Source organism: Leptonychotes weddellii, chromosome 11, assembly GCF_054177405.1.
Source record: "Leptonychotes weddellii isolate Sample4059 chromosome 11, ASM5417740v2, whole genome shotgun sequence".
Taxonomy (NCBI): domain Eukaryota; kingdom Metazoa; phylum Chordata; class Mammalia; order Carnivora; family Phocidae; genus Leptonychotes; species Leptonychotes weddellii.
In genome coordinates, this window is record NC_138379.1 from 21,053,993 (window position 1) to 21,073,195 (window position 19,203).

The 19,203-nt window shown below is 47.1% G+C and overlaps 1 protein-coding gene across 5 annotated transcripts in view; it reads right to left on the reverse strand.

Annotated features, from left to right (window-relative positions):
- The window catches only part of LDLRAD3 (low density lipoprotein receptor class A domain containing 3), a 226,367-nt gene that overhangs the window by 180,737 nt on the left and 26,427 nt on the right, over window positions 1–19,203 (reverse strand). The window contains exon 1 of one of the 5 annotated variants that reach the window (XM_081798306.1): window positions 16,125–16,164. The exons of the other annotated variants lie outside the window; for them this stretch is intronic. Within the exon in view, the coding sequence (XP_081654432.1) occupies window positions 16,125–16,149 (25 nt within the window). The 5' untranslated portion in view covers window positions 16,150–16,164. Of the gene's footprint in view, window positions 1–16,124; window positions 16,165–19,203 lie in introns of those variants that run through there. 5 annotated transcript variants of the gene reach the window in all.

Sequence of the window (19,203 nt, forward strand, 5' to 3'; positions counted from 1 at the left end):
CAAAATTTAACCCCTCTAGAAGAGCTCCTAAATTCTTTTCCCCTCACTGGAGTTAACTGTAAATCCAATAACCAGGCAGCCTATGTGCTTCAGGGTGAAAGGGGGCCAAAGTGCTGGAGCTAGAGGACTATATGAAATGGGACTGCACACAAGGGCCCCGAGCCCATACTTGCAGCGGGATGGGGAGTGAGCTGGCCGTTTTCAAAGCACAGCTATCGTAGACGCTGGTGGTGGGTTTTTAAGTTACTCGGTTGGCATTTCTCCTTCTGCTTTACCGGAATGAGCTCTCTCTCAATGGCTACCATGTAACTGGACTCTAATCAGGGGTCCTTCCCTCTCCAGCCAAAGGAAGGCTATGTGATCGAAGCTGAACTGAAACGAAGTCTCCTTCCCTGAGTGTGACTTCTCAGACAAGAGGCAAAGGCACCGAAAACAGCCCATTCCTTCCAAGAAGCAGACGAGGCAGGACTCTTTTTACTGTAAGACGAAATCTCTCTGACACGACCCTGCTTGGAAAGCTCACAGGTTTCCTAATGGAAGGGATTCCACTGTAGCCAGAAAGCAAGGCTGAGAAAACGCAGGTAGTATGGGGGGAAAGCAACACGTGAGTTCCCTAAGATCTGCATACAGTCTACACTTCCACAGAAAAGGGTTCTGGAAGGGAGCGTGGCTGGCTTCCAGAGACACACGCTCACTCCAAGAGGAGACACTGCCTCGACTGACCAGATACGTTAAGATCAGGCCTTCCTAAAAGTGACTTGTCACAGCCAGACCAGCATCTTGCGCATCTAATATCGATAGGACATTTCCTCTCAGTAATCATCATTTGGTGGATTAATTAAGCTTGGAATTCCTGAGCCCTCAAGGTCACGACCTCAATCCTGACTCCAGGAAATTGCACATTCTTTGCCATAATTGGAAATGTGTATGGCTTTACCTAACAAAAATGTGTACGGTAACCTAATAACATGTGTAAGGTTACACTGCACCAGAAGGCTAATGAGTAAAGCTGACAACTTGTATAGGAAATGGCTGTCCTTATATTAATAAATATATAGGAGGATTCTGAGCTTCTGTTGTATAAATATCACCTTATTACTTAGGTGGTCGCTCTCCCATTCTTTTCTACTAAGAAGTGGGAAGCAATGGGGTAGGTACACCATAGGGGCCCTTGACCCACTTAACCAGGCCAAGATAAAAATCAGCGGAAAGCCATTTATCTGGAGCAACAGTTGTGAACTCCTGAGGCCCTTTCCGTGAGGTGAGACTTACTGCCCTGCAGCTAGGTAAGATTCTGGGGGACCCTCCCCAGTCTGGGAGGGGCCTGACACCTGGATTGGGAAAATCCAATATGGCCCAGGGTGGGTGCTAAGACAAAGAGCCAGAGCCTTTTAAAAAAAGCAGGGAGGAGGGCAGTTAACTGAATTTTCAACAACAAGTAACAGGAAAAATAGCAATAAAAGTTATTTCTCACAATTTTAATTTTTTTGGAGGTCCCCCTGAGGTATTTTTCACAATTGTAATGGGGATGGAGGCCATCTGTCATACAAAGTAGGCTGCACTTTGACTCTCAAGAGACCATTTCCGCCTAGTAATTCGATTAAAAGATATTTCTTTGATAAAGACAATGCACAGTAATGCATAAATGGAGCTTTTTAAAGACGTCCTCCACAGAACCTTTCTGTGGTAAGTGGCCTCAAGCGTGCAACTTGGAAATACGATAGGTACTTTCCATTGTGAGCACGCGTCGACATGACACTCAAACCTCGAAACATTATGGATTTAATACCTGAACGGTCAGACTCTGGAAGACAACCACCTTCTCCTCAGAGTCATTGCTTTCTCCAAGCTCTCTTTCCAACCATAACCTGCTTTTCCGGGCATGTTCCTGACAGAGAAGGTCCCACTGAACTGCTAGAACATGCAGCCCTGGGGTCTGGGTAAACCAGTTCTACCGTGTCAGCAGCCAAGACTTCCTCCAAGAGGCAAGGGCTCCACTAGAATGTGATTGTCCACATCCTGGCTTTACCAGGTCCTGCTGCTCACCTCAAGGCTGTCTGAGTCATCCTTCCTTCCCTCCTGTATCTGACTCTTCCCCACTCTGCCTGGACCGTTACGGCAGCTTCCTACCCAAGCGCTGGGCCCCTGAGCTCTTTCCCCACAGAGACTCTTCACACTGAAGGCTGATCACATCGCTGTCCGCACACCATGTCTCCCCCCAGGTCCTACATCCAGAACCCCACGGGCTACAAGACTCTCGGCCTCCATGACTGAGGTTTCACCTACCTTTTTACCCCCCTCACAAGCTACACTCTAGATACCCCACATAATCGCCCATTCTCTAAACGTGCTTTTTAACAGTATGAAATATTTCAAACATATAAAGAAGTAGAGATTTTAACATAGTAGACTCATATACCTAGATCCCCACATTCACAAACATTAATATTTTGCCATATTTCATCTTTCTTAAGGAATAAAACACCACTGAGATGGATGGTTGAGAGGCCCCTCCCAACCATCATCCCAGAGGTAACGACAATCCTGGTGTGTATCTTTTTTTTTTTTTAAGATTTTATTTTATTTATTTGACAGAGAATGCGAGAGAGGGGACACAAGCAGGGGGAGTGGGAGAGGGAGAAGCAGGCTTCCCGCCGAGGGCAGGAACGACTGAGCCCCCCAGGTGCCCCATGTGTATCTTCTTTCTGTTTTCTACTTTTACCACACATGCATAATTCAATCACGTGTGCATTTTATATATATACTATATATTTATATATACACCCAAATATAACATACATATGGGTGCATATATATATAATGATGTACATACACACACTGTATACACATATACTACATGGACAGATAAACATACAGTTTTTGAGGTTTTAAAATAAACTCAAGTGGCCTACATCACAGATCTTTCCTCTTTCCCACTCTAAAGTTCTTTAGAGATTTGCCCACATCAGTGTGTAAAGATCTAGGCTATTCATTTTAGTTGCTAGATAGCACTCCACTTTATGATGGCGCCATCTATTATTTACTCAGTCTCCTTAAATGGTCAATAAGACTGTTTGCAAGGTTTCACGAACGCAAACAGAGCCACGGGGAACATCCCCGCACACGTCTCCGCAGGTACATGCAGAGACCTTCTCTTGAGCCACAAGGTTGGACCCACAGGACACATGACTCACCTTTCCTAGATGTTGCTGTGCCCAGGGCCCCTGATGAGTGGGTCACGATACTGTCGCTTGTGCTGGACCCTGACCACTGCTGCCTGCACCCGAAAGGGGCCTTCATCCAAGATGGGATTGCCAGGGACCAGGGGCATGCATGGCATGCCCAGAAAAGATGAAGAGGTGGCCCGTAATTCTTCCCTTAGGGTCTTTAGGAGTAGGGCCCATGCTGGCCAGTGACACACGGGAGCTGAGTTGGAAGAGGAGGAGGGAGAGGGGGCTGGGATGGTGTGCACACAAAGCCTGAAGGCAGGAGTGGGGTAGGATGAGAACACAGCAGGCATGCAAAGAGAAGCTGAGAACACCTAGCAGCGACCTTGCAAGTGTCAAGACAGATGAGCAACGGAGCAGCCTCAGTCTGGGCCCCGGAGGAGTAGCCCTGCTTTAAGCTCCTCTCACCAGGGGGAACTTCTTCAAGGATCAGTAGATGTCACCTCTGCCATAAAGCCTTCCTCAATCCAGCCAACAGAATCACACGCTCCCTCCTCCGTGCGCACAGCACTCTCTGCACCTCTCTTGGAATGCTCAGTCGGTTCCAGGCTGTACCCGGTTAAATGACTGCACAGTGGCCCTCGGCACAAAAGGGTAAGGGCCCCAGTGGTACACACGTTCCACCATTATTCTGCCCCCTGTACACTGGCAAGCATGGGGCTCTGCACACATTAGGTGCCCACTCACTGCTTCATGACTGAAAAGCTGGGAACACCTGAAAAGCAGGGCGCATGCCATCTCCCTTTTCACCAAATATCCAGGGCTTTCCACGGTGTCGGGTACAGAGTAGGTCCTCATTAAATGCATGCCCAACAAGTGACTGAAATGTGGGCTTCCATGAACCCACTCATCTGCCTGAACTACTCTCCCCGGGCTCGTACCGATGATCAAATTTCAAAGTGGAGGTGACCAGGCCAAAGGATAATTTATCTCCCTAAAGAGGCTAAGTGTCAGTTAAATTGCTGTATTTAATAGGGCCTGACTTAGACGGGCCATTCTGAACAAAAGCAATAACCGGCCCGGTAATGAGCCTGCTTTAAACTGCTATTACCACTACTACACTGAGTCCGTGGGATTCCTTAAGCCGTCAGACCCAGGCCCCAATCAGAGAGCTGCAGCCTTCACAAATAAGCCCCACGCTCCCGGACCCCCACCTTCCACCTCCCTGGACCCACGAGGACAGTCTCCCAGGGAATCCAGGGTAATCCTCTCCAGAGGTTCATTCCAGAATTGTTTTGGTTGTTTTGTTTTTAATCATCTTGTCCACCAGGCTCTAAGTGATCTCAGCACACAAGCCTGACAAAGGGTGAATATGCTCCGGCCCAGAGGAGACGGAGCGGGAAGGCCTCAGAGAATCAATCTAGTATTAAATGTGTTTATTCTCTTTCTTGGGTGCATCCAATACTTATTAGCCCCGAGGAATGTTTGCCATCATCAAAGGAGAGGGAGGGAAAGGGCCTTTATCTGCCACGACAGATTATAATCTCCAACAGATGAGACGAACAGAAGGCACACGCATACTGAAACTGGAAGACAAAGGAATGTGTGCAACCAGAAATCAGCTGAGTGCTTCAGTTCAAAAGGGCAGTGGAAAACACCTCCTCCGCCTCAGCAGTGCCTGGAACAGAGGAAGAGGGAAGGGAGGGACATGCTTTGGGACAGCCCTCCTCCTGCAAACATCCTTGAGGTCACCTGGGAGAGTCAATTCCCTCCGGCAAGACAAGGCAGCCAGGTGTCTTCGATAAGCTCAACCCGTAGCCATCAGATGACCGGCACGGAAAACACAGCGGTAAATGAAGAGGTCCAGAGTCAGACAGGCCTGAACTACCTGGTGGAAGCTGCACAACCTGCTTGGGCCTCAGCAGCTGATCTGTCCAGTGGGAACGAGGAAAGGTGCCCCCCAACCAGAAAAATAGCCATCATTTCTGAGCACGGAATACGGGCCATTCTGTACAGGACGTGCTGGGCATGCATCGCCCGTCATCCCCCAAGGCGAGCATATCACGGTCCGCGTGTGCTAGAGGAGAAAACTGAGGTTCGGAAGGGGAGACACTGCATTCCCAAGGTTACACAGGAGCGGATGGTGGGGCCGGGCCTGGAGGCAGATCTGCCAGAGCTGGGAGCATCTCAGCCTCTCTTGCTGAGAAGCTGGCACAGTTTGGGGCCCCTGGGTGGCTCAGTTGGTTGAGCGCCCGACTCTTGGTTTCAGCTAGGGCATGATCTCAGGGCTGTGGGATGGAGCCCTGCGTTGGGCTCCGTGCTCAGCGGGGAGACTGCTTCTCCCTCTCCCTCTGCCGCTCCCCCAAATCTTGCATGTGCACACACACTCTCCCTCTCTCTCTCTAAAATAAATAATCTTTTTTTAAAAAAAAAAAGAAGGTGGCACAGTTTACAAGAGACTGACCCCAAAAGAGGTTAACCATTACTGTTTTGTTACGTATTATTTATACCTGCTGCTCTCATTATCTTTGTTGTGCTCCTAGCCCCTGGCTTTCTCAACCCAGGCAAAGAAGGACATCGGTTCTTGGTCCAGAAACAGAGCTCCACCCCACACTGCCACCACGCACAGGGGCCTCTGGCTGTTGTCCTGAAACCCAGCCAATGGCGGATTTCCCTTCTAGGCACCAAGGGGGCAACCCTAGGAGCCCTGCTGAAGACCAGCCCCCTGGAAGTCCAGGCCGCTCCTCCACCCACCTCCTCCCGCCAGCCGGGAAGGAGTGCACAGGAGGTTTTCTGTTCCTGAGGTGGGCCCCTTGGATCAGCACCGCATTCATAATGGGAAGAAGGAAAGAAAAACCTTTAGATCCACGTGAGTCTTTTTAACACAGGAAATGGCCCTGCTGGGATGAAGCAAATATTTATGCAAATAATTAACCAAGGAGGTACAGAGTTCTGTCCAAATGTTGAGCAAAACGTAGTGAAAAAACAGCCGTGGCCAAGAAATGGCCTCTCATAGACATAGGAGGGGAGAGCAGGTCTAAATCGGCTCCTAGGGCCCCCGAAATGAACCCTGTAGAGAACGCAGTACAAGTCTACACAATGACCGGGCCCCTCTGGGTACCTCCACCCCCACCTCCCTCCCCATCCTCTACTCCAGGAAAATTCTCTTGTCTGCATCTCTGGCCAAGGCCATGTTCATTGACAATTCACTGACACCAACGAACGGGGTCACGAGCTATAGGGAAACACCAGCTTCCCTTCTCTCCTTAATTTCCTTTAGGTATTTTCTCAAATTTCTATCCATCCCTACCTTGAATTTTACTTTCAGTGGAAGGGCTAGGGAAGCCAGGTAGTCTAAATGACAGGCAGCTAGAAATTTCTGAAGTTTTTACCCTGCGATACTCAGAAAATAGCATCTTTTCTTGAAAAATAAACAAGTGGGGCTGCCTGCCTACACTGTGGCCATGTGGTGTTCCATGTACTGAATACCGTGCTCGATGCAAAACTATGCAACCAGCCATCCTCTAGGGCATGAGCTTTCCTAACCACTCCAGACTCCATGTGAAGGTATTGACAAGGAGGCTATTCATTGCCAGTACCTTTTCTTAACCCCAAGTTCTGCTCAATCTTTTAAAAAGACCTCTAGGCTAGCGCAGCTGGTGTGGGTGTCAGAGAAGACAGCTTATGGTCTCAACTTAGTCATTAATACACTGGGTAACCTTGCACCCACTTCTTAAGCTCTGGGATTCAGTGTTTTTCCTCAGTAAAATGGAAAGGAATCTATAAAAATGAGGGTTATGGAAAAATCAATGTGGTGGGTCACATCTAGCAACTTTTTAAAGAAACAGAATGGAATAGATTGGAATCAACCAGAATGTATCAGACACAAAAGAGTAGGTTTTGATTCAGCTTCATATAAATGATCTAGCTTGTGCTACAAATGTGATTTTTTTTATTTTCTTTTTAGATTTTATTTATTTATTTGAGAAAGAGAGACAGAGACAGTGAGAGAGACCACAAGTGGGGAGGAGAGGGAGAAGCAGGCTCCCCGCAGAGCAAGGAGCCCGATGTGGGACTCGATCCCAGGACCCCGGGACCATGACCTGAGCCGAAGGCAGACACTTAACCGACTGAGCCACCCAGGCGCCCTGCAAATGTGATTTTTAACAGCCTGATTGACATATGATTCACATACCATAAAATTTACCCACTTCAAGTATGCAACTCAAGGTGTTTAGTATACTCAGAGTTACATAATCATCACCACATCAGTTTAAGAATATTTCATCACCCCAAAAGGAAACCACATGCCCATTAGCATTTACTCCCCAGCTCTTCTCAAACCCTCACCCCAGCCCGGGTTACCACCCATCTATTTTCCATCTCCATGGATTTACCAATTCTGGACATTTTCATATAAACAGAATCATATAACATGTGGTCTTTTGTGTTTGACTTATTTCACTTAGGATAATGTTCTAAAGGTTCAGTCGTGTTGTAACACGCATCAGTACTTCATCCCTTTTGATGGCTGCATAATATTTCACTGCATGTATAGAACACATTTATTTACTCATCCATCTACTGATGACATCAGGGTAGTTACCACTTTGGAGCTATTATGAAAAACACAGCTATGAACCATTCGTGTACAAATGTTTGTGCGGACATATAAATGTGTTTCTTTCGGTCACTGTCAACAAAGTTTGATGCCAGTGGGCTACAGGGGTAATACCAAGGGATAGCTACATCATTCTATGATTTTTCTTTAAAATCAATCTATCGACTTTTGCTTTGAAAAGAAAATAAAGATTACCAAATCAAAGCTGCATTCCTATTGACACAGCCATCAGGGGAATCTGTGGGCCAAAGTGCTTCACTATCATCTTAAAGAACCTAACATTTCAGACAATTTCAACCCTTGGAATATGCAACTTCGCTATCCAAACAAGGCATTTCCATGGCGACAGAAGCTGCTGAACCATCAGTAGAATTCAGGAATAGGTCAATTTCCTTGTTTGAGCCAGGTCCAAGTTGATCGAATTCCAAGATGTAAATTCCTACATCGCAAGGTTTCAGACTCACAAGAGCACTCACAAGATATATGGAGGCCACGGCAGCTCTTTCCACCACACACACACACACACACACACACACACACACACACACTATTCAATTTATAAACTGTTCCATATGAAATCTGACTCCTACAATGGTGGCTATAAAAGAGCTGATGTTAGAGGAGAGGCAATACTCAAAACCGCTTCCCTCCACTAGCAAACCTGCATTAATAATTTAGCTATTAACAGCCATGTAACCCAAGGAGCTTGAGAGGGACAACTCTGTGGTCATCTGGGACACCAGGAACATCTCCATCACTGCCCCCTCTCTACTTCAAAATCCGAGACTCTGTTGTCTTAAAGAACTTGTCATCCTCAGAGAAAGGGTACATGACAAATTTGTGAAATCTAAGGGATAAATACAATCCCTATATGCTTAAATTTATGGCCCTCACAAAGCCTGCAAAATATGATAAACCATTATAGGTTTTTCCTGTCTCCCCTGCCTTGGCCACAGTTAATTTCGCCATGTTTGAGTGTAATACAGAATGTAATATATGGAGCAGGAGATTTAGAGCCCTCATTGCCTTGCAGTAAATAAGCTTCTGCAGTTTGGGGCCCCAGAGGTAAAAGAAGCAATAACGACAGTCCTCATTTTGGGGAACCATTTGTGTGCATTTTCTGTTTTGCATCGTTAAGCAAGACAAAAGTGCCAGAAGGAAACCGACAGTACTGGGCGAAAGTCACTCAAAATCTGAATGCCAAACCCATTCCGTAATTGAGATGCATGGCATCTCATATACATACCCTAGAAGAACATCATATTGCAAATAAAAGCTGTGCATTACAAAACAACAACAACAACAACAACAGAAAATGCTCTGGTTTTATTGATACTATAAACCTCAAAGGTCTGAAAATACAGCAAAATTCAGTCAGAAAATTCCACGTGGGTTTTCCCAAACACTCTCCTGAGAAGAATAATGGAAACTATTATTTATTGAAGGCCTACTGTGTGTGCATACTGTGTTAAGCCTTTACCTATACTACCATAGAGGGCAGAATTGTGTCTCCCCACCCCCCAAAGATAAGTTTAAGTTCTGACCTCCAGTACCTGTGAATGTGACCTAAACCTGTAAAGAGGGTCTTTGCAGATGTAATCGGGTTAAGAAGAGGCCATCCTGGATCAGAGTGGACCCGAACCCAATGTCTAAAAGAAGTGGCACTGTCAATCAGACCCAGATTTTAAGTTTCTCATGAATTCAACGCAACCAACATCCGCTGAGTGCTGAGAAAGTGTGAGGAAGAGAGCCTGGTAAGAGATTTACAGAAATACAGCCCCTGACTCTGAGGAGCCCAGGTCTTAAATTTTTTTCTCAAGTACACGGGCCTGAGCACAGGCTTGGATTTAATGAACCCATCATCAACAGGTGTGCTCTCCACCATCTGTGACAAAGAGTGGTCCTCACCTCCATCTTTGGCATCTGTACCACCATCCCCACCTGCACCGCCCCATTGCCCTCACTTCCCAGGCTGACTAGTTTGGGCCAATGGAATGTGGGGAAGGTGATTCCTATCACTTTCAGGGTAAGGAACAGAAGAAGCAGCACATGACAACTCCTGCAAACTCTTCCCTTGCTATGCCGATGTTCCAGGCGGGAGAGCCTTGATCGGCCCTGGACAAAGTCACCATGAGTAGAGCCCCTCCCATTCCTGCCACCCCCCCTGCAGAGTCTTTGTGTAAGTGAAGAGTAGACTTGTGCGTGTTAAACCGATGAACTATTGGGGAAATTTATTACTGCAGCAAAGGCCTATCATACTGACTAATACATTCTCTAACATCCATCCTTATGTGAGCATACCACCATAAATAAGTAGCAGGTTACCTTCCAAGACACAGAGCCTGGGTGGAGCCCAAGCATGAAAGGGCCCCAGTGAGGACTTTCAGCATCACCATCCCATTCTCCTGAAAGTTCTACCACCTCGGCAGGCCAACTTACGGAATCTGCAGAAACACTCTCTCCCGTGGAGCCTACTTCGTGTTCTGACTCATCTCAGATGAAAACCTCGAAATGCTATAGTCTGATAACTGAAGGGACAAATGCAACGGACGATCCACAGAATCAGAGAGAAGGTGAGTGAGGGAGGCATCAAGTAAGGAAAAATGATTCTCGAAATGAGCTCTGCAGAGATGCCTCCCAGTCAGCTTGGGTAGGAGGGCTCCAGGGGAGGGCACAGAGTTTCTCCCCACCCACAACCCACCCCACCCAATTCCCACCTAATGAGACTAGCCCAGATGACCTGTTTTACACATTTTGCTGCTATGTCACCACTTCCTCAGAGAAAAGGCAAGACTGGCTGGAACAGGACTCTCAGTTTTCCCACTGAGGATGTGCCCCCGGACAGGTCATTTCACCCCAGAGAGTCTATCAACCAAGCAATAATACCCTGCAGGCCCTGCATGAGAAATTAACCGAACTGATTGCACAAAACTGCCTGACGTACTGTAGACAGTCAACAAATACTCTTTCTCTTCCCCACCAACATAAATACTGGCCAAATATGTCTGTTGCACATGGGGCTGGAAATGTTCATTTTGCAATCAGTAGTGTGAGAGCCTTTTCTAACATCTTTGAGGGGAGCCCAAAATCTCTAGGTAAACTAGAGTAACGCTATTTTCCCCAAAATGGAGCGATACAATTCAAGTACTTGATGAGCACCAAAAAGAAAGCAGATTTCTAATCAAGCAGGGAAAAAACCCCTCATAATCAGCAAACTGTTTCTCCTCCTCCCCATGCAACTAAATAGGGGAGATAACCCAAAAACCTGGAGGATAGCCTCACGAGCCACCTAGACATGAAATACCTCCAAACTACTAGAATTACTGGAACAACCACCCTCTATCTCGTTGCCAAGGTTAATTAAGGAGAATGGCAGAGCACCTTTCACCATAATAAAGAAAACTTCCTTCACTGTGGAAACTAAGCTAGGCACTTTGTATATATCATCACTTCTAATTTCCAGAATAATTCTACAGGGTGGGACAGGGGTCTGTGACAGTGACAGTTTAATAGCCCAGCCCAGTTTTTGCATTAGCTTCTTCCGGTTCCTTTCGGGGATTCATCCCCAGCCTCCATCAGAGATAATGGGCAGCCATCTCCTAGTGTAGGAGCTTCCTAGGAGAGCTGTAAACCTAGGTGGCCACAAACTGGCTGGCTTACAACAATAGAGGTTTATTCCCTCACAATTCTGGAGGACAAAAGTCTCACACACAGGTTTGGGGTAGACAAATCTTTTGAGGGTGACCATTCAACTCACTAGACCTCACTACAGTGGTCTAAGCTAGCCGGTCAGAGCACCTCATGCCCACCTCTGCCCCCAACCCTCCACCCAGCCATACAACCCAGGTGGGTCCACACAGGGTACTAACTGGACAGAGAGAGGGGGCTGTAACCAGCATTGTCTACTAGAAACACAGTGACGCCCCGTATGTAACTTATGTTTCTAGTAGCCAGAAAGTTAAAAGGAACAAGTACAATTCACTTTAATAATACATTTTATTTCACCCAGTATGTCCCAAGTAGGGTAGATACAGCCCTTGTCTTCAAAGAGTTTACAAAAGAGGCCCCGAACATGGGACTAATTACACCAACCCAGAAAAGCTGAGGAAATAAAACTGAGGAAAGAAGGACCAAAGAGCTCCAACTCGCAGGCCATGAGGCCAAGTTAGAAAGGACCTTTCTTCAGCTTTCGATGGAAGAATGAAGAGTAGGAAATGCAGCTTTTCTGACAGGTACCCCAAGCGTGCCTCAAATACCCACACACACACCATGTTCCCAGCCTGGGCAGGGCAGGGCTACCGCCGGCTGCTGCTCACAGCCGAAGCTAGGGCAATGCCAACTCGGGGGGAGGCGCCAAACACCCTTGGATTTCCGAGGCCATATTGCCAGAGGGCGGCTTGTGATGATGGCGGTTTGGGCAAATTGCAGGCTAAGAAAGGGCCCCATGGAACTGACTTCCCTCCCCAAAGGGAGAGGGGAACATCGCAGTATTAGGACTATCTACATGACCATTAGAGAGATGTACTCTTACAAAGTATGAGGATATGAGAGCAAATCTTTCAACAGGATGTGCACCTGCCAACAGAATCTTCCGTGTCCACGAGTTACTTTGTTCCTAACAATATGAAGAGCCTACCGGGTGCTAGTCTGTGATACCCCTTTCTTATAAATGCTAGCCCATGTGGTCCTCACAATAATCCACTGAGGGAGATACTGCCTCCATTTGCAGACGAAGAAACTTGAGATCAGAGAGGTTAAGTGACATAGTCAAAGTCACACAGCTGGGGTCCAGGCCCAAGTCACTCTGCCTACAGAGTCCTGGCTGTCCCTCCCTGTCGACCTTCCTTCCCACTGAGGTCTGTATTTCCCCAAGGTGTGGCCTACTGACCCGGAGCATGGGGAAAAGAGAACTGAAAGAACCAGTCACAGCTCTAGGTAGACCATGGGCCCCCGAGAGAAAGATTTCCTAGATTTTTTTTTACATGAAATTTCCCAACCAATATGAAAACCAAAACCTAAATGATAATGCCTTAACTCTCCCAGGGTCAGCAGTGGCCCAGGCGTCTCCATCAGCAACTTCCAAACTGAGGTCCCCAGTGGCTGGGGGTCCTGAAGGTTCCCAGGACTGGTTCAAAAGGGCCAATAAAACGTGTCCACTTGCCTAAATGCCGAGCAATTAGCACATCGAATGTCTTTGTTCAAACACATTAGCGTGGTAACAATAACTACATCCTTCCAGTGGACTCCTCTCTCAGTTATAAATGTCTTCCATTAATGTTTTAACAATACAAATTATTATCTAATAATTGCAGCTTGGCAACAAGCTATTTCAAAACATCTGGTTTGTGGGGGAATATTCTGAAAGAAGTCCTCGGCTGGGTTAGACAGAAAGGAAGGAGACTGGGATTTATCAGCACCTGTGTTGTAACTGGGAAAACCAGAAACCGCCTCCACGAGGCGCCCTACAAGAGCCCAAGTTTACCATTAACAACGTAACATTTCTCATACTGTCATTCTCCCAAACTGCTTAACAAAGCTCACATTCCTTCATTAACCTTCACGGTGGGTGAGCAAAGTGAATTGAAATTTCCATTTTATGTATGCAAAGAGAAACAGTAATCCCATTTCTAAAAGGAGTAACTCAAACCAACTAATCACCGCCAGTAGGTTAGTTCCCTAACGAGACTGTGCCCATCCTGATAAAGTCACTGGTGAGAAGGAAAGACAAATGCCAGGGAACCCTGGTGGTAATTCCCTCTGTGGTTTGACTTTCTATGGGTCATATATTTCTCTCTAAGAAGCCTCAATTTTCCCAGCAACAGAATGGGGATACTATCTGCCACCTGGTAATGAATGAAGATCTAGCTATAAATTACTTTGGACTGCCTGGATGATCAGCATTATCCAAATTGGTGGTACCATTACAGAGCAACTAAATACAGTTATAAATCTTATAAAAATACTTCCATGGAAATTAAGGCTCAATTAAGAGGCTCCATTTAAAAAAAAAAAATCTCGGGTGCCTGGGTGGCTCAGTTGGTTGAGCGACTGCCTTCGGCTCGGGTCATGATCCCGGAGTCCCTGGATCGAGTCCCACATCTGGCTCCCTGCTTGGCGGGGAGCCTGCTTCTCCCTCTGACCGTCTTTCCTCTCATGCTCTCTCTCACTCTCTCTCTCTCTCTCAAATAAAAAAAAAAAAAGAAAAAGAAAAAAAAATCTCTATCACCTTGTTATTTTAAAGGCAACAATATTTAAAGCCAGCTTGGCCACTCCTAGAGAAGGGATAAGTAGAGGCCGCTTTTAGGCAACCAACTTGAGCAATGGAAATCTGAGTAAGGTAGAAGGGTCCACAGTGACCCCCTGACTGAATCCAGACAGGGCCATCAGGCCACCCACCTCAAAAGAGCCACCATTAAGTCCTAGGTGACCAAGGGGCTACTTACCCCGGGACACAGGTACCAAAAAAGGAAAATCCCATACGTTCCCATGTCTCCTCACCTTCCCCTTTAACCACAGCCCCCCACCACTGCCTCCTGGCAGAGGGTCTCTCCTCTGCTGTCCTGCCGGCCACTTCCTTGCAGTGTCTTCCATAAACTTCTATCTCCTTTGTTCTGCCTCCAGTGAACTCTTTCATGTCCCACGCCGCTGGCCTCCACCGAATCACGTGGCCCCACAGGATATAGGACCTTTCTCTAACAGTCTTGATAAAGCTCCACATTGATAAAACAGTTGGCTAATAAGAAGAGACAAGACAAGGACACATATGGCAAAACAGTTGCAAGGCAGGCTGGAATCAAGAGACCAGGAGATCCCTCTCCAGGAGACAGCCACTGGCTCAGGAACCTTGTCCCAGGTATGACATCCACACCGTATGTCTCTGCACAGAGCTACAAGGTCCGGTATATCTTATAAATTCTCTCTTGCGCAGGGTACCTAGGGAAAAACTTGAGCTAACTTGACTCAATATAACCTTGCTTACCCAATGCATTCAGAAGAGGCAAAAGAACAGCAACAACGTAAAACAAATGGACCAGAAGCTCTGAGACTCACGATCCCAACACTCATCGAACTTGAAAAGGTATCTGCACCCCCATGTTCACTGCAGCATTGTTCACAATAGCCAAGATGCAGATGCAACCTGAGTACCCATCACCGGATGAATGGATACAGAAAATGTGCTTCAGTAACTGTACCCCTCAAAGCAAAAACGGCATTGAAGCTAAAGAACTCCTTCTCGCTCTCCCTAACACCCAAGGCATTAGGACTGCTAGGAAAACCACTCTGAGTGTGGGTGTTTAAAATGTAAATGTTTTGGGTGCCTGGGTGGCTCAGTTGGTTAAGCGACTGCCTTCGGCTCAGGTCATGATCCTGGAGTCCCGGGATCGAGTCCCGCATCGGGCTCCCTGCTCGGCAGAGAGTCTGCTTCTCCCTCTGACCCTCCTCCCTCTCCTGCTCTCTGTCTCTCATTCTCTCTCTCTCAAATAAATAAATAAAATCTTTAAAAAAAAATAAAAAAATAAAAAAATAAAATGTAAATGTTTTGATGAGTTGACTCTGGAGGGCTCAGCTGGTGATAAATTTACCTTTAACTATCTTTTCCTGCTCAATAATTTGCTCTGGGTAAAGCAGTGCCTCCCGCTTAGGTGAGACCATGAGGCTAAGAAAACATGGAAACCCTTCCAGGACTGACACCTGGAGGGGCCCTCAAGTCTAGGGCGCTGGGTCCAGCCACAGACGCCAAGCACAGCTGTGCTGGGGACCCGAGGATGTGTGTGAAATAGCCCCCACTGAACCCAGGAGCTTAGGACCTCAAGGAGAGCTGATGTGTGCAGGAAAACACTGAACACACATCAGTACCAGACACGTATCACGTGAAAGTCACGAACGGAACGGAGGAGGCTGCCCAGCCCCGGACCGCCCTACCACCCTGGGCAGGGGACTGGACGGAGCAGCTCAGCACTACCGTATGTATGCAAACCTCGAGGGAGCGTGAGGCTGGATAAAGGCAGGATCCAGCTCACAGAGGGCTACAGTTTGCATTTCTGCCTTTGCCGGAATGGGGAGAGATGCTTCAATGCCATTTCCCTTCCTCCCAAAAATGTGAATGAGCTCCCGGTTATTTTCAACTGGCCAGCTTACCCTGCATCACCCCGGAGCATCATAAGCCGTCATGAATCAATAAAAAGAGCTTGCCCTGGGGCATGTTCCATGAAGCCTTGCAGCCCTGCAAACTGGCATCCACAGCACAGAGTGGACGTGGGGTTCTGGCTCGACGCCACTGTCCATTTTCCCTACCCCCCCCCAACCTTAAGGCACCTTATCGGGTCTCTCCCTACCTGGACTCTCCAGGATAACTCTCATTCTTCTTTCAAAGCTGCCCGGGAGGATCGGGATGTTTCCCGTAATGTACTAACCTAGCAAAGCCAGGTACCGCGGCACCCTTTCTTGTCCTAAAACAAGAGTTCAGAAGTAAGACTCTAGTATTTGCTCTATTTCCCTTCATAATTAACCCCTGCATATACCCCCTATTATGTGTTTTTTCTTCCTGTAGTTACTAGGAGGGCTCCCGATTTGACCTCAGCCCATTGCTTAGTCTCTTTTGCAGCAGAATGTGGCTGTGAGACTACATTTTGGCCAACGGATGTAGACAGAAGTCCTGTATGTGACTTACAGGAAGGATCCTTAAGAGGGAGCTCATTCCACTAAGGGTCTGTCTCCTTCCTCCAGACTGGAATTCAGATGTCATGGCTGGTACTCAAGCAGTCACTCTAGGCCATGGAGTAGTTAGCAGAGAAGGCGTAAGAAAGAAGCCTGGGTCCCTGATACATGGAGCCATCAAGCCACCCTGAATCACCTACCTCCAGAAAGCTCTGAAAGTCACTCAGTGGGCTAAGCACATGCCTGAGCAATGCAGTTTTCATGCTAATAAATCAAGTTACTGAATTTGGCTTGAGTTTCAATAGACTGAGAGCACCCAAACAAAACACATTTACAAATATATTCTAAGCACACATATTTCCAAGAGTCCAAGAAAAGTAAAAAGCCAAAGCGATACAGCTAAACATGCACACACAAACACATAGGCATGCATATGCACGCGCACACACACACACACACACAGACCACCAGAGTCACTCTCCACCCTGCCACACAACAGAATTCAACTCAAACAGATTCTTCCAGGAAAAGAAGTCCCATTTATTCCAACATCATCTCAGATACTTCAAAGTGTCTTTCCCACCCCCACTACACTGAGTTCCTAGAGAGAACAGACTGTGTGTTTTTCAACTCAGTATACCCAAGTGCCTACCACAATGCCTGGAACATGGTAAGTTTGATAATGAATGAAACCAAATTCATCCACTGGCCCAGGAGAGGGTTAAAGAGTGTGCATAAGACATACCAACATCTTCCCTCCTGGTGGCATCTGCCAGTGTTTCCAGTAAACATCCATCATCCATTCTCCCAAGGCCCCCCATCCCTCTCTCCCATACACAAGCCCCCTGCAGAGGCTCCCCTGGCCAGCTCGCATCACCTGCTGCAAGGGACAAACTTTCCAGCCCCACCACCAACCTTCCTTTTCCTACTAGGACACTGACCCTCCACATTTCTGGAAGAGTGGGATCCACAGAATTAATCCCTCTAACAATCCTTTTCTTGACTGTGAAGGCCCATAAGGATCTAAATGTATACACTTCCAAGTTCAACTTCTACCATGATCCAATTCACTGGCAGCAACTTCAAAGAATTACCTGACAGGTTTATTGCCAACATCAGCTCATTCAACCCTGATGGTCCCCAACTGTGGGACCAGTTCAGTTCCCCAGCCAGCACCCTAAACTCCTAGGGAAATGAAAGCTCTCCCAACTCCTCCTACCCGATAGTGAAATGGGGCCCTCTCTGCATCAACTGATTCTCCAACCCTGCCAAAGGCATATTCTAAACAGCCATTCTCCTGAGCCTGGCCACTGAATTCCTTACTCACTTGTTCTGAGAAGTTTTTACCAGCATCAGCACATCTGAACAACACTAAAATTCTTTTTTGGTCTCACACCCTTCCACTTTTTAAAAAAATCCCTTACTACCCCTTCTTCTTCCAAGCCAACTCTCTGTCCTGGCCCATGGACAGGTTCCATTCCCCTCCCTCCATCAAGAATGACTGCATCCTCCTATACCTGTCCACCCTATGCAACTCAGTGCCCGAGCTCACACCACAGGCACACCAGTTCATACACTATTTGTGGTAGCTGCAACCCATCATCTTTTATTTTATTTTATTTTTTAGAGAAAGAGTGCATGGGGGGGAGGAGCAGAGAGAGAGGGAAAGAGAGAATCTTAAGCGGGCTCCATGCCCAGTGTGGAACCCAACGCAGGGCTCCATCTCACGACCCTGAGATCCTGACCTGAGTCGAAATCAAGAGTCAGACGCTTAACCGAATGAGCCACCCAGGTGCCCCCATCATCTTTTAATTACAGTTTAAACCCTCTACTGCCAGCAGACCAATCAGTCCATAACAACCTTTGGGAAACTAACTGGGTATTTGGGGGGGGAGGGGGGAACAAACCATAGGTAATAAAACTAATACAAGGAAGTGTGAAGAAAACACAGCTGCCAGAATTCCCATCCTTCTTCCAGAGGCCTGTTCTGCATGCTTGTGCTCTCCAGGGAAGAGGACTGGTACCAATCCATCAGCATCTCTAACCCCCACACACAGTTTGTCCGATTACTGCATTCTACTGGGATAACACTTTCAAGTTGCAACATCACACTGGATTTCATCTCGAGGCAGTGGTGCAGCTAAAAGGTAATATTCACCAATATGAACATAATCTCTAATAAAACAGAATTCCAGCTCAAATGCATGGAAGTAAAGCTGCAAACTTCCTTTACACCCAAGCAGTTGCTAGGTTAACTCAGTCTGGAGACACGGAGTGTGGGCATGAAGGTAGCAGGCAGCCTTTGTGTCAAGTTCAGCCAGGGAATGAAGCCAGCTGCCAAAGGTCTCAGAGAAACAGAGTCTGCAACTGGCCAGGGTTGGTTAGGCTCATGGCAGGGAGTCGGGAAAGACAAGCACCTCCTCCCCATCTTTATGCAGCCTTCTCTTCCTCTACCACGCCTCCAAAGCTGGTGGGGCTTCAGAAATGGGTTCAAATATACATAGAAATTTAAAGTATAGTAAGGTAGGCTGGCAGACACACTCTTTTTTTTTTTTTACATATTTTTTTTATTCTTATGTTAATCCCCATACATTACATCATTAGTTCTAGATGAAGTGTTCCATGATTCATTGTTCGTGCACAACACCCAGTGCTCCATGCAGAACGTGCCCTCCTCAACACCCACCACCAGGCCAACCCATCCTCCCACCCCCCTCCCCTCTAGAACCCTCAGTTTGTTTTTCAGAGTCCATCTTC